Source organism: Protomyctophum bolini (assembly GCF_963924005.1).
Source record: "Protomyctophum bolini genome assembly, chromosome: 12".
Classification (NCBI taxonomy): Eukaryota; Metazoa; Chordata; class Actinopteri; order Myctophiformes; family Myctophidae; genus Protomyctophum; species Protomyctophum bolini.
The window spans coordinates 39,437,544-39,459,747 of NC_137873.1; the positions used below are offsets into that span (position 1 = coordinate 39,437,544).

At 41.4% G+C, this 22,204-nt stretch overlaps 1 protein-coding gene across 2 annotated transcripts in view; it reads left to right on the forward strand.

Moving 5' to 3' along the window:
• The window catches only part of ano8a (anoctamin 8a), a 53,757-nt gene that overhangs the window by 10,075 nt on the left and 21,478 nt on the right, over nt 1-22,204 (forward strand). For both annotated transcript variants that reach the window (XM_080777672.1, XM_080777673.1), the window contains exons 6-8: nt 519-635; nt 1,790-1,917; nt 2,639-2,800. In XM_080777672.1, coding sequence (XP_080633798.1) covers nt 519-635; nt 1,790-1,917; nt 2,639-2,800 — 407 coding nt within the window. The remainder of the gene's footprint in view (nt 1-518; nt 636-1,789; nt 1,918-2,638; nt 2,801-22,204) is intronic.

A 22,204-nucleotide genomic window follows, 5' to 3' on the forward strand; every position in this document is an offset into this window, starting at 1 on the left:
GCTGACACACCTGCAGCATATAACCTACTAAGTGCTGACACACCTGCAGCATATGCCCTACTAAAATATTCAACAGGCACTAAAGAACATGACAGTGCCGTGTTGACGGTGAATGTATTCCACCCAGTGGTGGAAAGTAACTAAGAACATTTACTTGAGGGTTAGGGTTTTGAGGTATTTGTACTTGTGAGTATTTACAATTTACAATACTTTTATTACTTACTTACTCCACTACATCTCAGAGGCAAACATTGCACTTTTACTCCACTACATTTATTTGAAAACTTTAGTTACTAGTTACTTTGATTATTATCACAAAACATGCATTAGACATTTCAGCCCTATACATTTCGGCCATTTGAAAATAGAACATTTGGCATAGTGAGTACATTTTGATGCAAATACTTTTGTACGTTTACTCTTATTTAAGTCAACTTAGAATTCCGGACTTTTTACGGAGTATTTCTAAATTGTAGTATTGCTATTTTTTGACACTGTCTGTGTATTCAACCCTATAGTCCCAGAGCTGGTGGCTAGAGGAGTGATCCATCAGATGTTTCCCCTTCATGAGCAGAGGATCCTCAGCCAGCTGATGACATCATGGGTCCAGGCAGTCTGTGAAAGGCAGCCTCTGGGTGAGCACTGACTGGGCCAAAGGAAGCTGACTCCCGGGGTCTCTTCCGGCTTTGTAAGACAGCTGGTGGATTGGAAATGAAGCTCCACAAGCAAGCTTTTCCCGGGAATCTGGCCGACACGGCAATCTGCCGCGTGTCGTCGGAGCTTCTTTTCCATCCAACAGCTGTCTAAAAGAAACGGGAAATGACGCAAAAGACAGCTTCCTCTGTCCGCGCATGGTATCTAAAGTGTGCCTATAAGGCTCACTGAGCACCAGCTAATCACACAATGTCCTGCACTATAGGACAGAGGAGTAAAACAATGGACAATATTCTGAAAGAATATATATTCAAAGATTTGTGCCGCATTTTCAATAGCTAAAGTATAGCATCATGCTTAGTTAAAACACCAAAAGGGGTTCCCGTCCAGAATGGGTTCTGCTATAAGCAATAATATGTCAACATTTTAATGACCTTTTTTTTGGGTATCCAGACAGCCAGCAATAGGTAGAACGCTCCCAAAGATTATTTTAGGAAGGCAAATCGACCAATGACAAAGCTTCTAGGAAAATCTTTGAATGCAGATTGCGGCCCCTAGATGTGTCACAGAGACTAATTATTTTGTGTTTGGGAGCGTTCTACCCATTGCTGGCTGCCTGAATACCTTTATACCTTTTATATTGTTAAACATCTGAATTACTTAATTTACAAGAAACCTACACAATTAGAGAATGTAGAAGAATTGTTAGTTTGATTGTTTGCCTGTTATCTCCTAATTCTTATGATGAATTCCTGTTCTGTTCTTTGGCTATATAGAAGTGTCTCTAAATGCTTTGGACCCTCTTGTCAACAAGTGTAATGCTTAATTGGGTCGTCCACTCACAGTTAACAGTCTTTGTATTGAGTTTGTGCTTGAAATGTACTGTAATTCTGCAAACTGTTAATAAATATTTCAATCAATCAATGGTACCACATCAATACAGCATGGAATTGTGATCTTATCCAACGATAAATATTTAAAGTTGTAAGGCTAAGTGTCATCACATGCGTGGCTTAAATGCCGAATAAATAATGGACCTTGACATGAAAAGGGTTGAAAACTGGATTGGATTAACACATTCGTATACAAAAAAAGAAGAGGATTTGGTTTCCTGATTGTTTGTCTGCGTTTTTAGATGATATCTGTGACTACTTTGGAGTGAAAATTGCCATGTACTTTGCCTGGTTGGGTTTCTACACCAACTCTATGCTGTACCCCGCTGTTGTTGGCTTTCTGCTGTGGATACTAGCAGAGGATGACCAGGTACACACACGGAGCCTAAGGGCCGATTCATACTCTTATATTAGAGCCGAAAGAAAGTCGGTTCGGCGCTGTAGAGCCTACAATGTGACTTGATTTGAGGTTCGGTGGGGGGGGGTACCGTCCTAAAGTTGCCTCTTCGGTGCTACTGAAATTCTTTCGGCACTACAGCGCCGAAACAGCGGAAAAATAGGAGTATGAATCGGCCCTAATAGTTCAGCAATGTTTCTAATAAGGGTGATTGAATTTAGCTGACGATGGAGGATTGTATAGTATTAATGGATTTGTTTCTCTCTCAGTGTGATTACCTACAGTGCTGCTGGGTATCGGCGAGTGTCCGAATTTGTTATTTGTTTTTCAATAACAATGTCCTATGATGCAGTGCAAATGTTTGTTTATTAACAACATTTAAAGTAATTCCAGTACGTGTCATTTTAAGGTTTAAGCATTTTGATGACTGAAGGGATAATCTCCGTTAATGCTAATTACTTTGGCCATGATAATCCTAACAAAACATATGTAACTAGTCATTTAAATCAATACGGAAAAGCGAATAGGACGGATGGATTCTGAGGATTTACGAACATAATTTAAATAGCCAAGTGAAGTGGAAACTACCGTGGGTGGCATAAAAATAATCATTTCAAGTATTTGTTCCTTCTTCATCATCAGTGAGTGTGTGTGAGTGAGTCTTCTCTCTCTCTCTCTCTCTGCCCACACGCAGACCAGTCAGGATATCTGTTGCGTGGTGTTCGCCCTCTTCAACGTGGTGTGGGCGACACTCTTCCTGGAGCGTTGGAAGAGACGCGAGGCGGAGCTGGCGTACAAATGGGGCACGCTGGACACCCCGGCCGAGTCCCTGGAGGAGCAGCGGCCGCAGTTCAGGGTCAGTGTTGCCAACTCTTGTGCGAGAACTTAGCCAACCCACCTCCAAAAACAAGCCGAGAGAAATAAGCCAAATCAATTCCCTCGAAAAACAAGCCAAAACAAGCCCAATAATGTCGCCGTATAATACTAATAGATAAATATATATATTTTTAATATATGTTTATTGGTAATAGGTTTCAACAATTTAGTACAGTTTGAACATACCATTTTTTTCTCCCTCCCCCCAGTTATCGTCATCGTTAAAACAATATAAAAAAATAACATTAATAATTGAGTACAGACATACAAAAACAAACATACATACAGACATGATATAAACAGTAGGATACAAAAATAATAATTTAAGCACAGATAACAAAAACAATATAAATAACAAAAAAATAATGATATACTTTTTACACACACACACACACACACACACACACACACACACACATACAGCTGCTACAATGTATTTGTAACCTGAACATAATATTTGCTCTCATATACACAAAATGGCTAGATTTATATATATATATTTAACAAATATATTTTTAATATTAATATATTTTATTTCCTGACCTACCAATGCGAGCACAAATGCTTCCATCACGTCACGCATGATCAACAGAGTTTGAGTGCATGCTGTGCACAGTCAGTGCACACACAGAAAGTTAAGAACGTCTTCACTAATAGTGTCTGTGACACGCTGAATCACACGTTTTTGTTCACCGCAGCCAGGCAAGAAAGACTTCTCCCTAAAGTTTCCATAAAGTTCACTCGAAAGTTAAGTTTGAGAAACTTATAGGCCTATAATTATGAAACATGTGAAACATGAAGGACCTGGCGCGGCTACTCTGCTTCTCTCTTTATTGTCGTGAATGTCGTCTCGTCTGCCGTTACTGTTATGCAGCGCAGCTGCATTGTATCTCTGCCCCGGCGATTGATTTGTAAGTCCACCACAGCCGCTTTTGCAACACAGTGTCAGCTTAAAAGATCGACACCAGCAAAAAGCAGGCTCCACATGATCAACTCACGACGCGTATTGCATCGTTTCAACTGCCCGTGTGAACGCACCAGCAGGAACGCACTGAAAGCCTGGTGACGCAAGGGTAGGAATGCACAAGGCAAGCTGTGTTTTTTATACAGTACGTGCCAGGCGAGTAGGTGATCTCCTCATGTAAACAAAGCCACACATTAGCATTTCTATGGCCGAGGGTCGTTAGACTGGTGGGGATGGGAACAACAACAATGATGATGCAAATTGCAACAACGGACCTCATGGCAGCCCACTGAGCCCTGCAGTATCTATTGCTGTCTGGGGATGGTCGGAGTCACTTGTTAACGAAAGTAAAAGCCTGGGTACAGAGGCTACTTCTGATCAAATCAAACGGCAAACCTGGCCATTTCAAACGGCACACACAGGTTGGGAATCACTGCTGTAAGTAACATTATGCAGTTAAGTTGAAATAGCTAGAAAAACTATAAAGGGAGATCGTTGTCGGCAGGGTTCGAACCTGCGCGGGAAGATCCCAATAGATTTCTAGTCTATCGCCTTAACCACTCGGCCACGACAACACATGTCATGCCTGGTGGTGCACAGGTGTTGTGCTCCGAAAATAGCTCAAAGCTCAAATGTGCTATTTTCGCCAGGCGGATAATTATAAATTAGGCATTACAACACCTTGTCTCTGCCCCGCCAAGATACATTTTAGTTAGACTAAATAAACTGTAGATATATATTCAACTAAGATATTATGATATTTTGTCAGCTAGACATTTCGGATGACTAAATTAAATTGTATTCAAACTATGACTAAAACTAGATAAAAATGTCCTGTCAAAATTAACACTGCAATAATGAATAATAATAATATTTGTGTCCACTTTTTGTTGTCAAATTTAACTATGCTATTAGGAGCAGACTGTGATATTAATACAGCACCCAGGGATCTGTTAGGGTTTCAGTGTTTTGGCTCAGAGACACATCGACCGGGCGAGCCAAGGGTCGAACTGGGGACAGCTGCCCGTATAAAAGGAGTTCGTTGTCGGCAGGATTCGAACCTGCGCGGGAAGATCCCAATAGATTTCTAGTCTATCGCCTTAACCACTCGGCCACGACAACACATGTTATGTGTGGTGGTGCACCAGTGTTGTGCTCCCAAAATAGATCTGAGAGATCTAACCACTGATTATACTGGCCTTCATTGCTGCCTTGAGCTTTTCTGTCACTGTGATGTCATAATGTTTAGCAATGACCAATAGCTGATCCTTCGAACAAATATCGAGTAACCCCACTGACGGAGACTTATTAAACTTATCTGTAGCTGAAGTCATTTATTTTTGTATGAAATTTACAACAAAAAACCCTGAACAAAACCAAGTGTTGGGGCTGTGCATTACAAAGTGCAGTACAGTAACCTTAATCAAAATGGAACAAACCCCCCCCTAACTTACCTATTATTCCTAACTAACTTACCTATCTTTACCTACCATCGGCACCCAGGCATGAGGATTTCTCCCCTCCTGCCACCTACCCCCAAGATCCGCCGCTAACCAAAACTCTACTAAGAGTAAATCAAAGAAAGGAACAAACAACTGACCCTAACGGTGCCGGTCGCTAAGTGATTTGTTCCAACTAAAAACACCTGTAACTAACACTTGCAAACACATCCCTACACTTACCTTTGTTGTAACTCTGTATGCTGGAAACTGGGGCCAAATGCTTTCTCTGTCCGGCTCCTAACCAACAACAAACAAGCAAACTCAAGTGTGAAACTCCCAACCAAGATAAACGGGGAAAAAATATATTATACTTTTTATTTATTATTTATTTTTTAACCTTTAACCAAACAATCTAATCAATCAATTAATTAATTATGTACGGACGAGCCCCCATTTAAAACTAGATAAAAATGTCCTGTCAAAATTAACACTGCAATAATGATTAATAATAATATTTGTGTCCACTTTTTGTTGTCAAATTTAACTATCCTATTAGGAGCAGATTGTGCTATTAATACAGCACCCAGGGATCTGTTAGGGTTTCAGGGTTTTGGCTCAGAGACACATCGACCGGGCGAGCCAAGGGTCGAACTGGGGACAGCTGCCATTATAAAAGGAGCTCGTTGTCGGCAGGATTCGAACCTGCGCGGGAAGATCCCAATAGATTTCTAGTCTATCGCCTTAACCACTCGGCCACGACAACACATGTCATGCCTGGTGGTGCACGGGTTTCATGCTCCGAAAATAGATCTGAGAGATCTAACCGCTGATTATACTGGCCTTCATTGCTGCCTTGAGCTTTTCTGTCACTGTGATGTCATAATGTTTAGCAATGACCAATAGCTGATCCTTCGAACAAATATCGAGTAACCCCACTGACGGAGACTTATTAAACTTATCTGTAGCTGAAGTCATTTATTTTTGTATGAAATTTACAACAAAAAACCCTGAACAAAACCAAGTGTTGGGGCTGTGCATTACAAAGTGCAGTACAGTAACCTTAATCAAAATGGAACAAACCCCCCCCTAACTTACCTATTATTCCTAACTAACTTACCTATCTTTACCTACCATCGGCACCCGGGCATGAGGATTTCTCCCCTCCTGCCACCTACCCCCAAGATCCGCCGCTAACCAAAACTCTACTAAGAGTAAATCAAAGAAAGGAACAAACAACTGACACCCTAACGGTGCCGGTCGCTAAGTGATTTGTTCCAACTAAAAACACCTGTAACTAACACTTGCAAACACATCACAACACTTACCTTTGTTGTAACTCTATGCTGGAAACTGGGGCCAAATGCTTTCTCTGTCCGGCTCCTAACCAAAAACAAACAAGCAAACTCAAGTGTGAAACTCCCAACCAAGACAAACAAAGAAAATTTATTTTTTATTTTTTATTTATTTTATTTAAACCTTTAACCAAACAATCTAATCAATCAATGAATGAATTGTGTACGGACGAGCCCCCATTTAAAACTAGATAAAAATGTCCTGTCAAAATTAGCACAGATTGTGCTATTAATACAGCACCCAGGGATCTGTTAGGGTTTCAGTGTTTTGGCTCAGAGACACATGGACCGGGCGAGCCAAGGGTCGAACTGGGGACAGCTGCCTTTTATAAAAGGATTTCGTTGTCGGCAGGATTCGAACCTGCGCGGGAAGATCCCAATAGATTTCTAGTCTATCGCCTTAACCACTCGGCCACGACAACACATGTCATGCGTGGTGGTGCACGGGTTTCATGCTCCGAAAATAGATCTGAGAGATCTAACCACTGATTATACTGGCCTTCATTGCTGCCTTGAGCTTTTCTGTCACTGTGATGTCATAATGTTTAGCAATGACCAATAGCTGATCCTTCGAACAAATATCGAGTAACCCCACTGACGGAGACTTATTAAACTTATCTGTAGATTAAGTCATTTTTTTTGTATGCAATTTACAACAAAAAACCCTAACAAAACCAAGTGTTGGGGCTGTGCAGTACAGTAACCTTAATCAAAATGGAACAAACCCCCCCCCCTAACTTACCTTTTATTCCTAACTAACTTACCTATCTTTACCTACCATCGGCACCCAGGCATCAGGATTTCTCCCCTCCTGCCACCTACCCCCAAGATCCGCCGCTAACCAAAACTCTACTAAGAGTAGATCAAAGAAAGGAACAAACAACTGACCCTAACGGTGCCGGTCGCTAAGTGATTTGTTCCAACTAAAAACACCTGTAACTAACACTTGAAAACACATCCCAACACTTACCTTTGTTGCAAACTCAAGTGTGAAACTCCCAACCAAGACAAACTCGGGGAAAAAACTATTATAATTATAATTATTATTTTTATTTAAACCCTTAAAGGACCTATAACATAAAATTCTACTTTTTCCATTTCTTTTGTGTTTTTGGGGCTCCCATGTGTGTTTTCTATCCCCACAAATAACCAATTTTGAACAATCATATTATACAGTAGGTGCTTTAATGGAAATTGCTCTCAGGAACAGCTCAACTGATTTTGTCCTCATGGTGATGTCATCAATGTCACCCTACTTTGTATAATTCCTCCTCTCCTTCAGTCTTCAGTTCCAAATTAGCATTTCCACTTTGTTTACAATGTCCACCATTGTTGATTTTCCAAGCTGGCATGGAATGGAAACAAGCCTGGTTTTATTAGACTGCATTATTAGTAAACATTAGACTGCAGTATTAGTAAACATTAGACTGCAGTATTAGTAAACATTAGACTGCAGTATTAGTAAACATTAGAGTGCAGTATTAGTAAACATTAGACTGCAGTATTAGTAAACATTAGACTGCAGTATTAGTAAACATTAGAGTGCAGTATTAGTAAACATTAGACTGCAGAATTTGTAAACATTAGACTGCAGTATTAGTAAACATTAGACTGCAGTATTAGTAAACAAGTACAAAGGCAAGAATAGTAACAACAACTTCCTTTCTTGACCACATAAGCATTAAGGTCAAGCCAAATATCAGTCCAGTGGTTTGAACCTAATAATAATAATAATAATGAGTCAAAGCTCAAATTCAAAGGCAGAGGAGCGAGGCGTGACAAGTAACAACTTTGAGGGACATAGACAAACTATTAAAAAAAAACATTTTAAATTGCACGTTATTTCTGCTTTAACCAAACAATCTAATCAATCAATCAATGAATTATGTACGGACGAGCCCCCATTTAAAACTAGATAAACATTTCCTGTCAAAATTAACACTGCAATAATGAATAATAATAATATTTGTGTCCACTTTTTGTTGTCAAATTTAACTATCCTATTAGGAGCAGACTGTGCTATTAATACAGCACCCAGGGATCTGTTAGGGTTTCAGTGTTTTGGCTCAGAGACACATCGACCGGGCGAGCCAAGGGTCGAACTGGGGACAGCTGCCATTATAAAGGGAGATCGTTGTCGGCAGGATTCGAACCTGCGCGGTAAGATCCCAATAGATTTCTAGTCTATCGCCTTAACCACTCGGCCACGACAACACATGTTATGCCTGGTGGTGCACGGGTTTCGTGTTCCGAAAATAGATCTAAGAGCTCAAATGTGCTATTTTCTGCAGGCGGATAATTATAAATTAGGCATTACAATACCTCGTCTCTGCCAAGATACATTTTATTTAGACTAAATCAACTGTAGATATATATTCAACTAAAATATTACGATATTTAGTCAGCTAAAACTAGACATTTCAGATGACTAAATTAAATTGTATTCAAAAGACTATGACTAAAACTAGATCAAAATTTCCTGTCAAAATTAACACTGCAATAATGAATAATAATAATATTTTCTGTCCACTTTTTGTTGTCAAATTTAACTATCCTATTAGGAGCAGATTGTGCTATTAATACAGCACCCAGGGATCTGTTAGGGTTTCAGTGTTTTGGCTCAGAGACACATCGACCGGGCGAGCCAAGGGTCAAACTGGGGACAGCTGCCTTTTATAAAAGGAGCTCGTTGTCGGCAGGATTCGAACCTGCGCGGGAAGATCCCAATAGATTTCTAGTCTATCGCCTTAACCACTCGGCCACGACAACACATGTCATGCCTGGTGGTGCACGGGTTTCATGCTCCGAAAATAGATCTGAGAGATCTAACCACTGATTTTACTGGCCTTCATTGCTGCCTTGAGCTTTTCTGTCACTGTGATGTCATAATGTTTAGCAATGACCAATATCTGATCCTTCGAACAAATATCGAGTAACCCCACTGACGGAGACTTATTAAAATTATCTGTAGCTGAAGTCATTTATTTTTGTATGAAATTTACAACAAAAAACCCTAACAAAACCAAGTGTTGGGGCTGTGCATTACAAAGTGCATTACAGTAACCTTAATCAAAATGGAACAAACCCCCCCCTAACTTACCTATTATTCCTAACTAACTTACCTATCTTTACCTACCATCGGCACCCAGGCATGAGGATTTCTCCCCTCCTGCCACCTACCCCCAAGATCCGCCGCTAACCAAAACTCTACTAAGAGTAAATCAAAGAAAGGAACAAACAACTGACCCTAACGGTGCCGGTCGCTAAGTGATTTGTTCCAACTAAAAACACCTGTAACTAACACTTGCAAACACATCACAACACTTACCTTTGTTGTAACTCTATGCTGGAAACTGGGGCCAAATGCTTTCTCTGTCCGGCTCCTAACCAAAAACAAACAAGCAAACTCAAGTGTGAAACTCCCAACCAAGATAAACGGGGAAAAAATATATTATAATTATAATTATTATTTTTATTTAAACCCTTAAAGGACCTATAACATAAAATTCTACTTTTTCCATTTCTTTTGTGTTTTTGGGGCTCCCATGTGTGTTTTCTATCCCCACAAATAACCAATTTTGAACAATCATATTATACAGTATGTGCTTTAATGGAAATTGCTCTCAGGAACAGCTCAACTGATTTTGTCCTCATGGTGATGTCATCAATGTCACCCTACTTTGTATAATTCCTCCTCTCCTTCAGTCTTCAGTTCCAAATTAGCATTTCCACTTTGTTTACAATGTCCACCATTGTTGATTTTCCAAGCTGGCATGGAATGGAAACAAGCCTGGTTTTATTAGACTGCATTATTAGTAAACATTAGACTGCAGTATTAGTAAACATTAGACTGCAGTATTAGTAAACATTAGACTGCAGTATTAGTAAACATTAGAGTGCAGTATTAGTAAACATTAGACTGCAGTATTAGTAAACATTAGACTGCAGAATTAGTAAACATTAGACTGCAGTATTAGTAAACATTAGACTGCAGTATTAGTAAACAAGTACAAAGGCAAGAATAGTAACAACAACTTCCTTTCTTGACTTAAGCAAATACAGAACATCAACCACATAAGCATTAAGGTCAAGCCAAATATCAGTCCAGTGGTTTGAACCTAATAATAATAATAATAATGAGTCAAAGCTCAAATTCAAAGGCAGAGGAGCGAGGCGTGACAAGTAACAACTTTGAGGGACATAGACAAACTATTAAAAAAAAACATTTTAAATTGCACGTTATTTCTGCTTTAACCAAACAATCTAATCAATCAATCAATGAATTATGTACGGACGAGCCCCCATTTAAATTAGATAAACATTTCCTGTCAAAATTAACACTGCAATAATGAATAATAATAATATTTGTGTCCACTTTTTGTTGTCAAATTTAACTATCCTATTAGGAGCAGACTGTGCTATTAATACAGCACCCAGGGATCTGTTAGGGTTTCAGTGTTTTGCCTCAGAGACACATCGACCGGGCGAGCCAAGGGTCCAACTGGGGACAGCTGCCTTTTATAAAATGAGCTCGTTGTCGGCAGGATTCGAACCTGCGCGGGAAGATCCCAATAGATTTCTAGTCTATCGCCTTAACCACTCGGCCACGACAACACATGTCATGCCTGGTGGTGCACGGGTTTTGTGCTCCGAAAATAGATCTAAGAGCTCAAAGCTCGTGCTATTTTCGGCAGGCGGGTAATTATAAATTAGGCATTACAACACCTCGTCTCTGCCCCGCCAAGATACATTTTAGTTAGACTAAATCAACCAAGGGTCGAACTGGTGACAGCTGCCCGTATAAAAGGAGTTCGTTGTCGGCAGGATTCGAACCTGCGCGGGAAGATCCCAATAGATTTCTAGTCTATCGCCTTAACCACTCGGCCACGACAACTGGATAATACTGCAGGCACCCCTATTTACAAGTCACTTTGTGCCCCGGCCGAGAGCGTATCCAGTGTCCAAGTACTACTATCATCAGTGTTTGTGAATCGGTGGCAGACTGGAGTGATATGTTTGCGCAGCAGTGAGTAATGTGATCTGTAGTCTTGAAGTCCCCCCGCAGGCGAAATTCCAGCAGTAAGGCAGAGGTTTCCATTCATACCGCAATGTGTTGTCACCCCACCCCCGCTACACACCACGTGGCTCAGTCTAGAAAGAACAGAGTGAAAGGAACAAGGATGTAGGGGGGGATGGGTGAGCGCATGCTGTATGCCCGGCTAGCTCAGTCGGTAGAGCATGAGACTCTTAATCTCAGGGTCGTGGGTTCGAGCCCCACGTTGGGCGCATTCCTTTTTCTTTCAGCCACACAATTGGGTAGCACTTGTTATGTAGGATATCCCATGTCTATTTTGCATCCTAGGCATACTTATAATGCATTATAATATGTTTATACTTATAGTCATAGTGCTTTGTAACAATACTCACAAGACATAAAGGGTTCAGGGTTCTATAATAAAGGTCTGTGCTTTAGTAAAGTAACTATAAAAGTCCTGCAAAGTATGTTGTAGATTAGAACTAGATTTATTTAAGCAGAATGTTCCTTTAGAAGGTACATAAAATTACAAAATCAATGGAATATACATTTAAAAGTATTAACATGCTTAAAAGAAAAAGAAAGCTATTTTGATTGATTGATTTATTTATTAACAGTTTGCAGAATTACAGTACATTTCAAGTACAAACTCAATACAAAGACTGTTAACTGTGAGTGGACGACCCAATTAAGCATTACACTTGTTTACAAGAGGGTCCACCTTGTTCAATTCATCAAAACATATAGACACGTACAAATAGACACTTCCATATAGTCAAAATGGTTCATTCCACGGAACTTTGACTTGTACACAGTAAACCGACCACGAAGGGACTCGAACCCTCAATCTTCTGATTCGAAGTCAGACGCCTTATCCATTAGGCCACGCGGTCCTCGGTACTCACTTTGATTACTTTAACTCAAATAACCTTTTACTCAATATAATCACTTTTTCTCTAGGGTACTTTTAACTCGCTTTGTTGTCTTTTCTGGGTTACACCTTCCACTGCCCTCAGAGTGTTTGGGTGTCATGACAGAAACCATGTTTAGGTTTCATGGCAGAAACCTGTATGTAGCATTCTGGGATCTTATGGCTGTTTAAACCCCAGCCAATAGGAAAAGAAAGCAGAGGGGGCAGGGCTTCAGCAATTACAGCCCATCCCATAAGACCACCTACCACGTTTGAATCCTTTAGCATGCTGGGAACTGAAGTTATGGCTGTTTAAACCCCAGCCAATAGAAACACAGAGGGGGCGGGGCTTCAGCAATCACAGTCTGTCCCTATTGGTGGTCTAAGTCCACAAACCAAGTTTTGAGACTGTCACATGCTGCGAACTGACGTTATAGCTGTTTAAAGCCCAGCCAATAGGAACACATGTGGGCGGGGCTTCAGCAATGACAGTCAGTCCCTATTGGTGGTCTAAGTCCACAAACCAAGTTTTGAGACTTTCACATGCTGCGAACTGAAGTTATAGCTGTTTAAACCCCAGCCAATAGGAACACAGAGGGGGTGTGGCTTCAGCAATCACAGTCCGTCCCTATAGAGTGTATGCGTGTGACATCATCATCAAACCCGGAAGTTATGCAGGAATGCCTACTGAGTGGCAACAAACTACTTTCTGGCCTTGACAACCCATGCATCCAAACAGAAAAGTCCTGTCTGATTGCATTAAACAACGTTAAACAATGTTAAACATTGCTTTGCCACTTTATTTGCCACTCGATGTGCCATTCACTTTAAGCATGCATGCGCATACCCTCTATTGGTGGTCTAAGTTCACACACCAAGTTTCAAACCTGTAGCATGCTGCGAATTGGAATTATCCGTCCAGCCCAGTTCCGGCGAGCCGCCCGTGTCCGAAACGGTTGAGAAGTGATAGTTACCGTGTGGGGGTCCCGGGGGGGGGGGGGTCAGTTTGGGGGCCCCGGAACATCCAGACCTCCAGGAACGGCCCAGGGCTCGTACTGTAGTGTACTCTGTGCCACTTTACTCTGTGATGTACTCTACTGGCCACATTATGTGTTGCAGCTGTCCGTGCTCGCTCGGACAGAAGGACGGACACAGAGAAGACATACATAGGGACACACGTAGCTGCGTTGGAGCGGAGGCACCGCTCAAAAAGTGTCCACTAAGGTCGTTTATGGTCGTCTATCGAATGTGCTATGACATGTAGTCCAGGCTGCTTTTCAAGCACCTGACAGTGGCCTTGTGGTTAGAGTGTCCGCCCTGAAACTGGGAGGTCGACGTCATACTAAAGACTGTAAAAATCAAATCAGCCGTATCATTACCTTCCATTACATCCCATACCATTATTACAGTTCCTTTTCCAAGTGTTCTGAATTCGATTTGCCTTTTACCCGTGCCCTTCAATTTCCTTGCATTCTGTAGCACATTTTCAACTTACAAATCACGGATGATGATGTTTGGCATGTTGTTTTGTGTGTGTGTGTGTGCAATTTTGTGTGTGTGCAATCTATGTGAAGTGTCCGTCTCTGATAGCTTGCTATAGTGGGCAGGTGGTTAGAAAGTGTGGTTCTGTTTCCACCACATTTTGTGTGCTGTGGGAGCATAGTTTTGTCTTCCCTTGGGAGTGGGGTCTGTCTGTGGCGGCCTTTCTCTATTGCAGTCTAGGGCTAGGCTAAGGCTTTCCTAAGTTTTGGGTCATTATACACACACACACACACACACACACACACACACACACACACACACACACACACACACACACACACACACACACAACGTTTTGGAAAAACAAAATACAGTAAAAGATATGCAGTTCATTTGAAATAGCTAGAAAAGGGTGATCGTTGTCGGCAGGATTCGAACCTGCGCGGGAAGATCCCAATAGATTTCTAGTCTATCGCCTTAACCACTCGGCCACGACAACACATGTTATGCCTGGTGGTGCACTGGTGTCGTTCTCCGAAAATAGATCTAAGAGCTCAATGCGTCTAGTTATAAATTAGGCATTACACCTCACATCTGCCCCGCCAAGATACACACACACACACACACACACACACACACACAATGAGTTTGAAAACATGTTCAACGACAAAAAACTCCAATACCTATTGGGAGAAATACAACAATGTGCGAACACAGCAGCAAGATTTGTGAACTGTCGCTATAAAAGAATGTCAGCCAATGGAATGGAACCAGCCTAAGTATACTACTGGGCTGGAGACAAACCACCGCAGGGGACAGAAAGGGTGAGGATGAACCAAGACTAGAGCAGCAAAGTCATTACGTTTTTTAACAGCAAAGACATCTCTTTGGACAGCGGAAACAATGGCTGCTTGTCACACCCACCAGGCCAAACAAACCCCAAATTGCACCACTCAGTTCACACGGGTGTGATCTTTACAGTCTTTAGTAACTCACAACCCCCGGCCTCCCAGTTTCAGGGCAGACACTCTCTAACCACAAGGCGACTGTCAGGTGCTGGAAAAGCAGCCTGGACTACATTTCATAGCACATTCGATAGACGACCGTAAACGACCTTAGTGGACACTTTTTGAGCGGCGCCTCAGCTCCAACGCAGCTACGTGTGTCCCTATGTATGTCTTCTCTGTGTCCGTCCAGTACAGCACACCTCTACTCCGGTAGACTCGATGCGAATGGGCGGTCTGTCCACTCAGCTATACAGCTGTCCTTATAAAAGGAGTTCGTTGTCGGCAGGATTCGAACCTGCGCGGGAAGATCCCAATAGATTTCTAGTCTATCGCCTTAACCACTCGGCCACGACAACACATGTTATGCCTGGTGGTGCACCGGTGTCGTTCTCCGAAAATAGATCTAAGAGCTCAATGCGTCTAGTTATAAATTAGGCATTACACCTCACATCTGCCCCGCCAAGATACACACACACACACACACACACACACACACACACACACACACACACAATGAGTTTGAAAACATGTTCAACGACAAAAAACTCCAATACCTATTGGGAGAAATACAACAATGTGCGAACACAGCAGCAAGATTTGTGAACTGTCGCTATAAAAGAATGTCTGCCAATGGAATGGAACCAGCCTAAGTATACTACTGGGCTGGAGACAAACCACCGCAGGGGACAGAAAGGGTGAGGATGAACCAAGACTAGAGCAGCAAAGTCATTACGTTTTTTAACAGCAAAGACATCTCTTTGGACAGCGGAAACAATGGCTGCTTGTCACACCCACCAGGCCAAACCAACCCCAAATTGCACCACTCAGTTCACACGGGTGTGATCTTTACAGTCTTTAGTAACTCACAACCCCCGGCCTCCCAGTTTCAGGGCAGACACTCTCTAACCACAAGGCGACTGTCAGGTGCTGGAAAAGCAGCCTGGACTACATTTCATAGCACATTCGATAGACGACCGTAAACGACCTTAGTGGACACTTTTTGAGCGGCGCCTCAGCTCCAACGCAGCTACGTGTGTCCCTATGTATGTCTTCTCTGTGTCCGTCCAGTACAGCACACCTCTACTCCGGTAGACTCGATGCGAATGGGCGGTCTGTCCACTCAGCTATACAGCTGTCCTTATAAAAGGAGTTCGTTGTCGGCAGGATTCGAACCTGCGCGGGAAGATCCCAATAGATTTCTAGTCTATCGCCTTAACCACTCGGCCACGACAACACATGTTATGCCTGGTGGTGCACGGGTTTTGTGCTCCGAAAATAGATCTAATAGCTCAAAGCTCAAATGCGCTATTTTCGGCAAGCGGATAATTATAAATTAGGCATTACAACACCTCGTCTCTGCCCCGCCAAGATACATTTTAGTTAGACTAAATCAACTGTAGATATATATTAAACTAAAATATCATGATATTTAGTCAGCTATTAGAATTGTAAATTTGTCTGACTATTATGCACCAACAAACCCACTTTTTATTGAAAACCGTACACTGAAACAGCAAGATTTAGTCAACCTCAACTCCACTGCAATAATATACAAGGCTCATAATAAGTCACTTCCAAGCTGCATGCAGGAGCTGTTCAAGCCAAGAGAGAGCAAATATGACCTCAGGGGAACGGCTATATTTAAGACAACAAAGGCAAGGCCAAACACCATGGGGAGATGTCTAACTGTAATAGGAGTAAAACTGTGGAACTCATTAGATAACGAGCTTAAATTGTCAAATTCAATACAAACATACAATAAATTATTTAAAGCAAAGATAATTGATACATATATAGCAGCAGAACAAACAAAATGAGAAAACGGTTGAATGGGTGCTTGGCTGTATATATTTGTAAAAAGAAAACAAAAACAAATATTTTATACATTTTCATGTATATACATTTTGATAATTATGGTTATATTTAGAAATCTATTTATAATTATATTTATATTTATATTTATATTTATATTTATATTATTATATTATAGTATGTTATAATAAGGACAAATGTAAATCAACATCTTGTTTACTTTTGTTTTTCCTTTTCTGTTTTAGTAATACTTCTATGATATTACTTTTTTTTTTAAATTTGTGTTTTTCATAAATTATGCTACTGTGATAATTGATCACAGACTATTATTATTATTATTTGTATTATATAAAAAGGTGGGCAAAATAAGCTTTATGCTTCACCCCATACCTTTTCGGTTAGAACTAGTCACTGCGTTGACTAAGTAATGTAAATTAAGCAATGTAAATTGCTTAAACCTATTTTGTTTATCTGTTTGTAAAAATGACCGAAATAAACTCAAACTCAGCTAAAACTAGACATTTCAGATGACTAAATTAAATTGTATTCAAAAGACTGTCAAAATTAACACTGCAATAATGAGTAATAATATTTAACTATCCTAATTAGGAGCAGATTAATACAGCACCCAGGGATCTGTTAAGGTTTCAGTGTTTCAGTGTTTTGGCTCAGAGACACATCGACCGGGCGAGCCAAGGGTCGAACTGGGGACAGCTGCCTGTATAAAAGGGGTTCGTTGTCGGCAGGATTCGAACCTGCGCGGGAAGATCCCAATAGATTTCTAGTCTATCGCCTTAACCACTCGGCCACGACAACACATGTAATCCCTGGTGGTGCACCGGTCTCGTTCTCCGAAAATAGATCCCAAATTGCACCACTCAGTTCACACGGGTGTGATTTTTACAGTCTTTAGTAACTCACAACCCCCGGCCTCCCAGTTTCAGGGCAGACACTCTCTAACCACAAGGCGACTGTCAGGTGCTGGAAAAGCAGCCTGGACTACATTTCATAGCACATTCGATAGACGACCGTAAACGACCTTAGTGGACACTTTTTGAGCGACGCCTCAGCTCCAACGCAGCTACGTGTGTCTTCTCTGTGTCCGTCCAGTACAGCACACCTCTACTCCGGTAGACTCGATGCGAATGGGCGGTCTGTCCACTCAGCTATACAGCTGTCCTTATAAAAGGAACTCGTTGTCGGCAGGATTCGAACCTGCGCGGGAAGATCCCAATAGATTTCTAGTCTATCGCCTTAACCACTCGGCCACGACAACACATGTCATGCCTGTTGGTGCACGGGTTTTGTGCTCCGAAAATAGATCTAAGAGCTCAAAGCTCAAATGCGCTATTTTCGGCAAGCGGATAATTATAAATTAGGCATTACAACACCTCGTCTCTGCCCCGCCAAGATACATTTTAGTTAGACTAAATCAACTGTAGATATATATTCAACTAAAATATTATGATATTTAGTCAGCTATTAGAATTGTAAATTTGTCTTGACTATTATGCACCAACAAACCCACTTTTTATTGAAAACCGTACACTGAAACTGCAAGATTTAGTCAACCTCAACTCCACTGCAATAATATACAAGGCTCATAATAAGTCACTTCCAAGCTGCATGCAGGAGCTGTTCAAGCCAAGAGAGAGCAAATATGACCTCAGGGGAACAGCTATATTTAAGACAACAAAGGCAAGGACAAACACCATGGGGAGATGTCTAACTGTAATAGGAGTAAAACTGTGGAACTCATTAGATAACGAGCTTAAATTGTCAAATTCAATACAAACATACAAGAAATTATTTAAAGCAAAGATAATTGATACATATATAGCAGCAGAACAAACAAAATGAGAAAACGGTTGAATGGGTGCTTGGCTGTATATGTTTGTAAAAAGGAAAAAAAAAAAAATATGTATACATTTTCATGTATAGACATTTAGATAATTATGGTTATATTTAGAAATCTATTTATAATTATATTTATGTTTATGTTTATGTTTATGTTTATGTTTATATTTATATTTATATTATAGTATGTTATAATAAGGACAAATGTAAATCAACATCTTGTTTACTTTTGTTATATTTCTTTTTCCTTTTCTGTTTTAGTAATATTTCTATGATATTACTCTTTTTTTAATTTGTGTTTTTCATAAATTATGCTACTTTGATAATTGATCACAGACTATTATTATTATTAGTATTATTTGTATTATATAAAAAGGTGGGCAAAATAAGCTTTATTCTTCAGCCCATACCTTTTCGGTTAGAACTAGTCACTGCGTTGACTAAGTAATGTAAATTAAGCAATGTAAATTGCTTAAACCTATTTTGTTTATCTGTTTTGTAAAAATGACCGAAATAAACTCAAACTCAGCTAAAACTAGACATTTCAGATGACTAAATTAAATTGTATTCAAAAGACTGTCAAAATTAACACTGCAATAATGAATAATAATATTTGTTGTCAAATTTAACTATCCTAATTAGGAGCAGATTAATACAGCACCCAGGGATCTGTTAGGGTTTCAGTGTTTTGGCTCAGAGACACATCGACCGGGCGAGCCAAGGGTCGAACTGGGGACAGCTGCCCGTATAAAAGGAGTTCGTTGTCGGCAGGATTCGAACCTGCGCGGGAAGATCCCAATAGATTTCTAGTCTATCGCCTTAACCACTCGGCCACGACAACACATGTTATGCCTGGTGGTGCACGGGTTTTGTCCTTCCAAAATAGATCTAAGAGCTCAATGCGTCTAATTATAAATTAGGCATTACAACACCTCGCGTCTGCCCCGCCAAGATACATTTTAGTTAGACTAAATCAGCTGTAGATTTCAACAAAAATATTATGACTTTTAGTCAGCTAAAACTAGACATTTCAGATGACTAGATGAAATTGTATTTAAAAGACTATGACTAAAACTAGATCCGACAGACAGACCCCGCTCCCAAGGGAAGACAAACTGTGCTCCCACAGCACACAACATGTGGTGGAAACCACACACACACACACACACACACACAACCACTCGGCCACGACAACTGTGCTCGTAGCATCATTCTTGCTTATTTAATGTGCTGCGTTTGCCTTCACACTGCGCTGTGTCAAACCGCACCAAGGAAACGCAGCAGGGAACGTTATCACTGTGTTCAATATTCATAAACTACACAGCGTGCGTGCGTGCGTGCGTGTTCTTTTGGGAACCCCACAGCGCAGACGGGAGCTCAAAATTAAAATCTGTGCCCCCAGGATCCCATTGATGATCCGATCACCATATACAATTATTATGCATATGCCACGTTAGCTGTACAGTTTATAGATCATGCTGAGCGAAACATGTGTTTAATTTTGAAGTATTTATATTCAAACCAGATGAAGAAAGTCTCCACTCGGATCCCCACACACAGTGACAGCCCTCCATGTTTACACAAAGACAGACAGAATATTCTGTACACGGCAGTGTGTTTTTATGTGTTTCCTTAAGCAATTGATTAATGTGCTCGTCTGACCAAATTTCGATGAGGGCTTCGGCCTCCTCATTTGACCACGTCTATCCATGGTAACGGCCCTGGCGGGACATCATGTGACCACGTCTATCAACGGTAACGGCCCTTCGGTCTCCTCATTTTGACCACGTCTATCCACGGTAATGGGCTATAACGGGACATCTTTTGCTTCCTTTCCTTTTCATTGATTCGGATTGCGTTCACACCTGCAGTGAATCGAAGTCAGGCGCGCTTGGAAGCAAAGCGAAACCCACCGTTCTTTTGGCAAAGTAGAATGCGGTTGTTTAATCCGCATCAGAGTTCGAATGAGCCTTCACCAAACGAAGCGCACTTTCCGACAACACGCAGCAGGATTCGCAGTATAACATTCTAGTGTGAATGCGACCTTTGACTTATGTCATGTTCCGTGGTATTACGGCCTTGTATACTGATCTGAGTCCTTTAAAACTTTTAAAAGCTTTTATACTTAGTATTGTTATTTAAATTTACTATTTTACTTATGTGTATTGTGGAGCAACACCCAACGTAAGTTTTTCACAATGCTGCACCTGTACATCTGTGTGACAATAAACACCTTGAACATTGATAAAAAGAGATTTTCATTCTCCAAACAATCAGTATGTTGTGCTTTGCCAGGTTGTACAAAATATTGGGGCGCGGTAATTTTCAGAATAGCTTACCGCGCACAGCTGTTGCTTTGTAGTGTTATTGGCATGGGCTTACGTGTGTGTGTGTGTGTGTGTATTTATACTTTTACTTAAGTCAAACATTTGAGTACTTTTTCCAACACTGACCGTATGTTGACGTAAACAAAGTCTTCAGTTCTGTCCGTCTCTCCCTCCGCCTGTCATCCGTTGTATTAGCGCTGGATTAGGAAACGCCGCTGCTTGCGATCATGAGTGGGATCATCGTGGATTTAATATTAATCGAGGCGCGCGAGTGAGTGCATGAGATACTGAGTGAGTTTGTGCGTGCGTGTGGCCGTTGAGCTCATTCAAGCCATCAAACACATAGTGCCACTGGCACTGTGCATGATATTAGCATCCCGCCCGCAATATAATTACCCCCGTACATACGTACGTACGTACTTACGTGTGTGTGTGTGTGTGTGTGTGTGTGTGTGTGTGTGTGTGTGTGTGTGTGTGTGTGTGTGTGTGTGATATCAACTGTACAATACTAGAATTTCGCCCCCCTTCGGGGGGCTCAATCCTAGTGTCGTTGCAGCGCAATATGGGAAGAAGGAAATTGCGGGAATTGACTCCAATTCATGTTTCAGCTGTGGTTTTAAACTCAGTAGTGTGCCCTGCACACAGCGCACACTCGCAATTGCAGCTGGAGGGCGACGCGACACACACACACACACACACACACACACACACACACACACACACACACACACACACAGCGATGTGTGGATAAATCACTGAGATTTGGGAAATGTGTTCAGAAGTACAACGATTAAGCACGCACAGGCAAATGTCAGAAGCATCTGTTTCGGTTTCCAAACAGGAAGTTGTAAATGTGCTTATTAGACGGAGGCAGCGTGATGCTGGCATCTATTGTGATGCCAGCATCACCACATTTCACATAGAAATATAAGCACCCATTTACTCGCTTAGCGGAGACTGTGGGGTGGTAGAGGACATCTCCCCGGACGCGTGGGTATGTCCAGATAGTTGCCTCGCGGAGGCCTCTTTGTCCAGTGTCCATTCTGGGTCTGGAAACGGCACTTTTTTGAGTGTTGACCCCAATAGAAGGTCTGCTGCTCTGAATTTTACACCTCTCCCGCTTAGCGGAGACTGTGGGGTGGTAGAGGACATCTCCCCGGACGCGTGGGTATGTCCAGATAGTTGCCTCGCGGAGC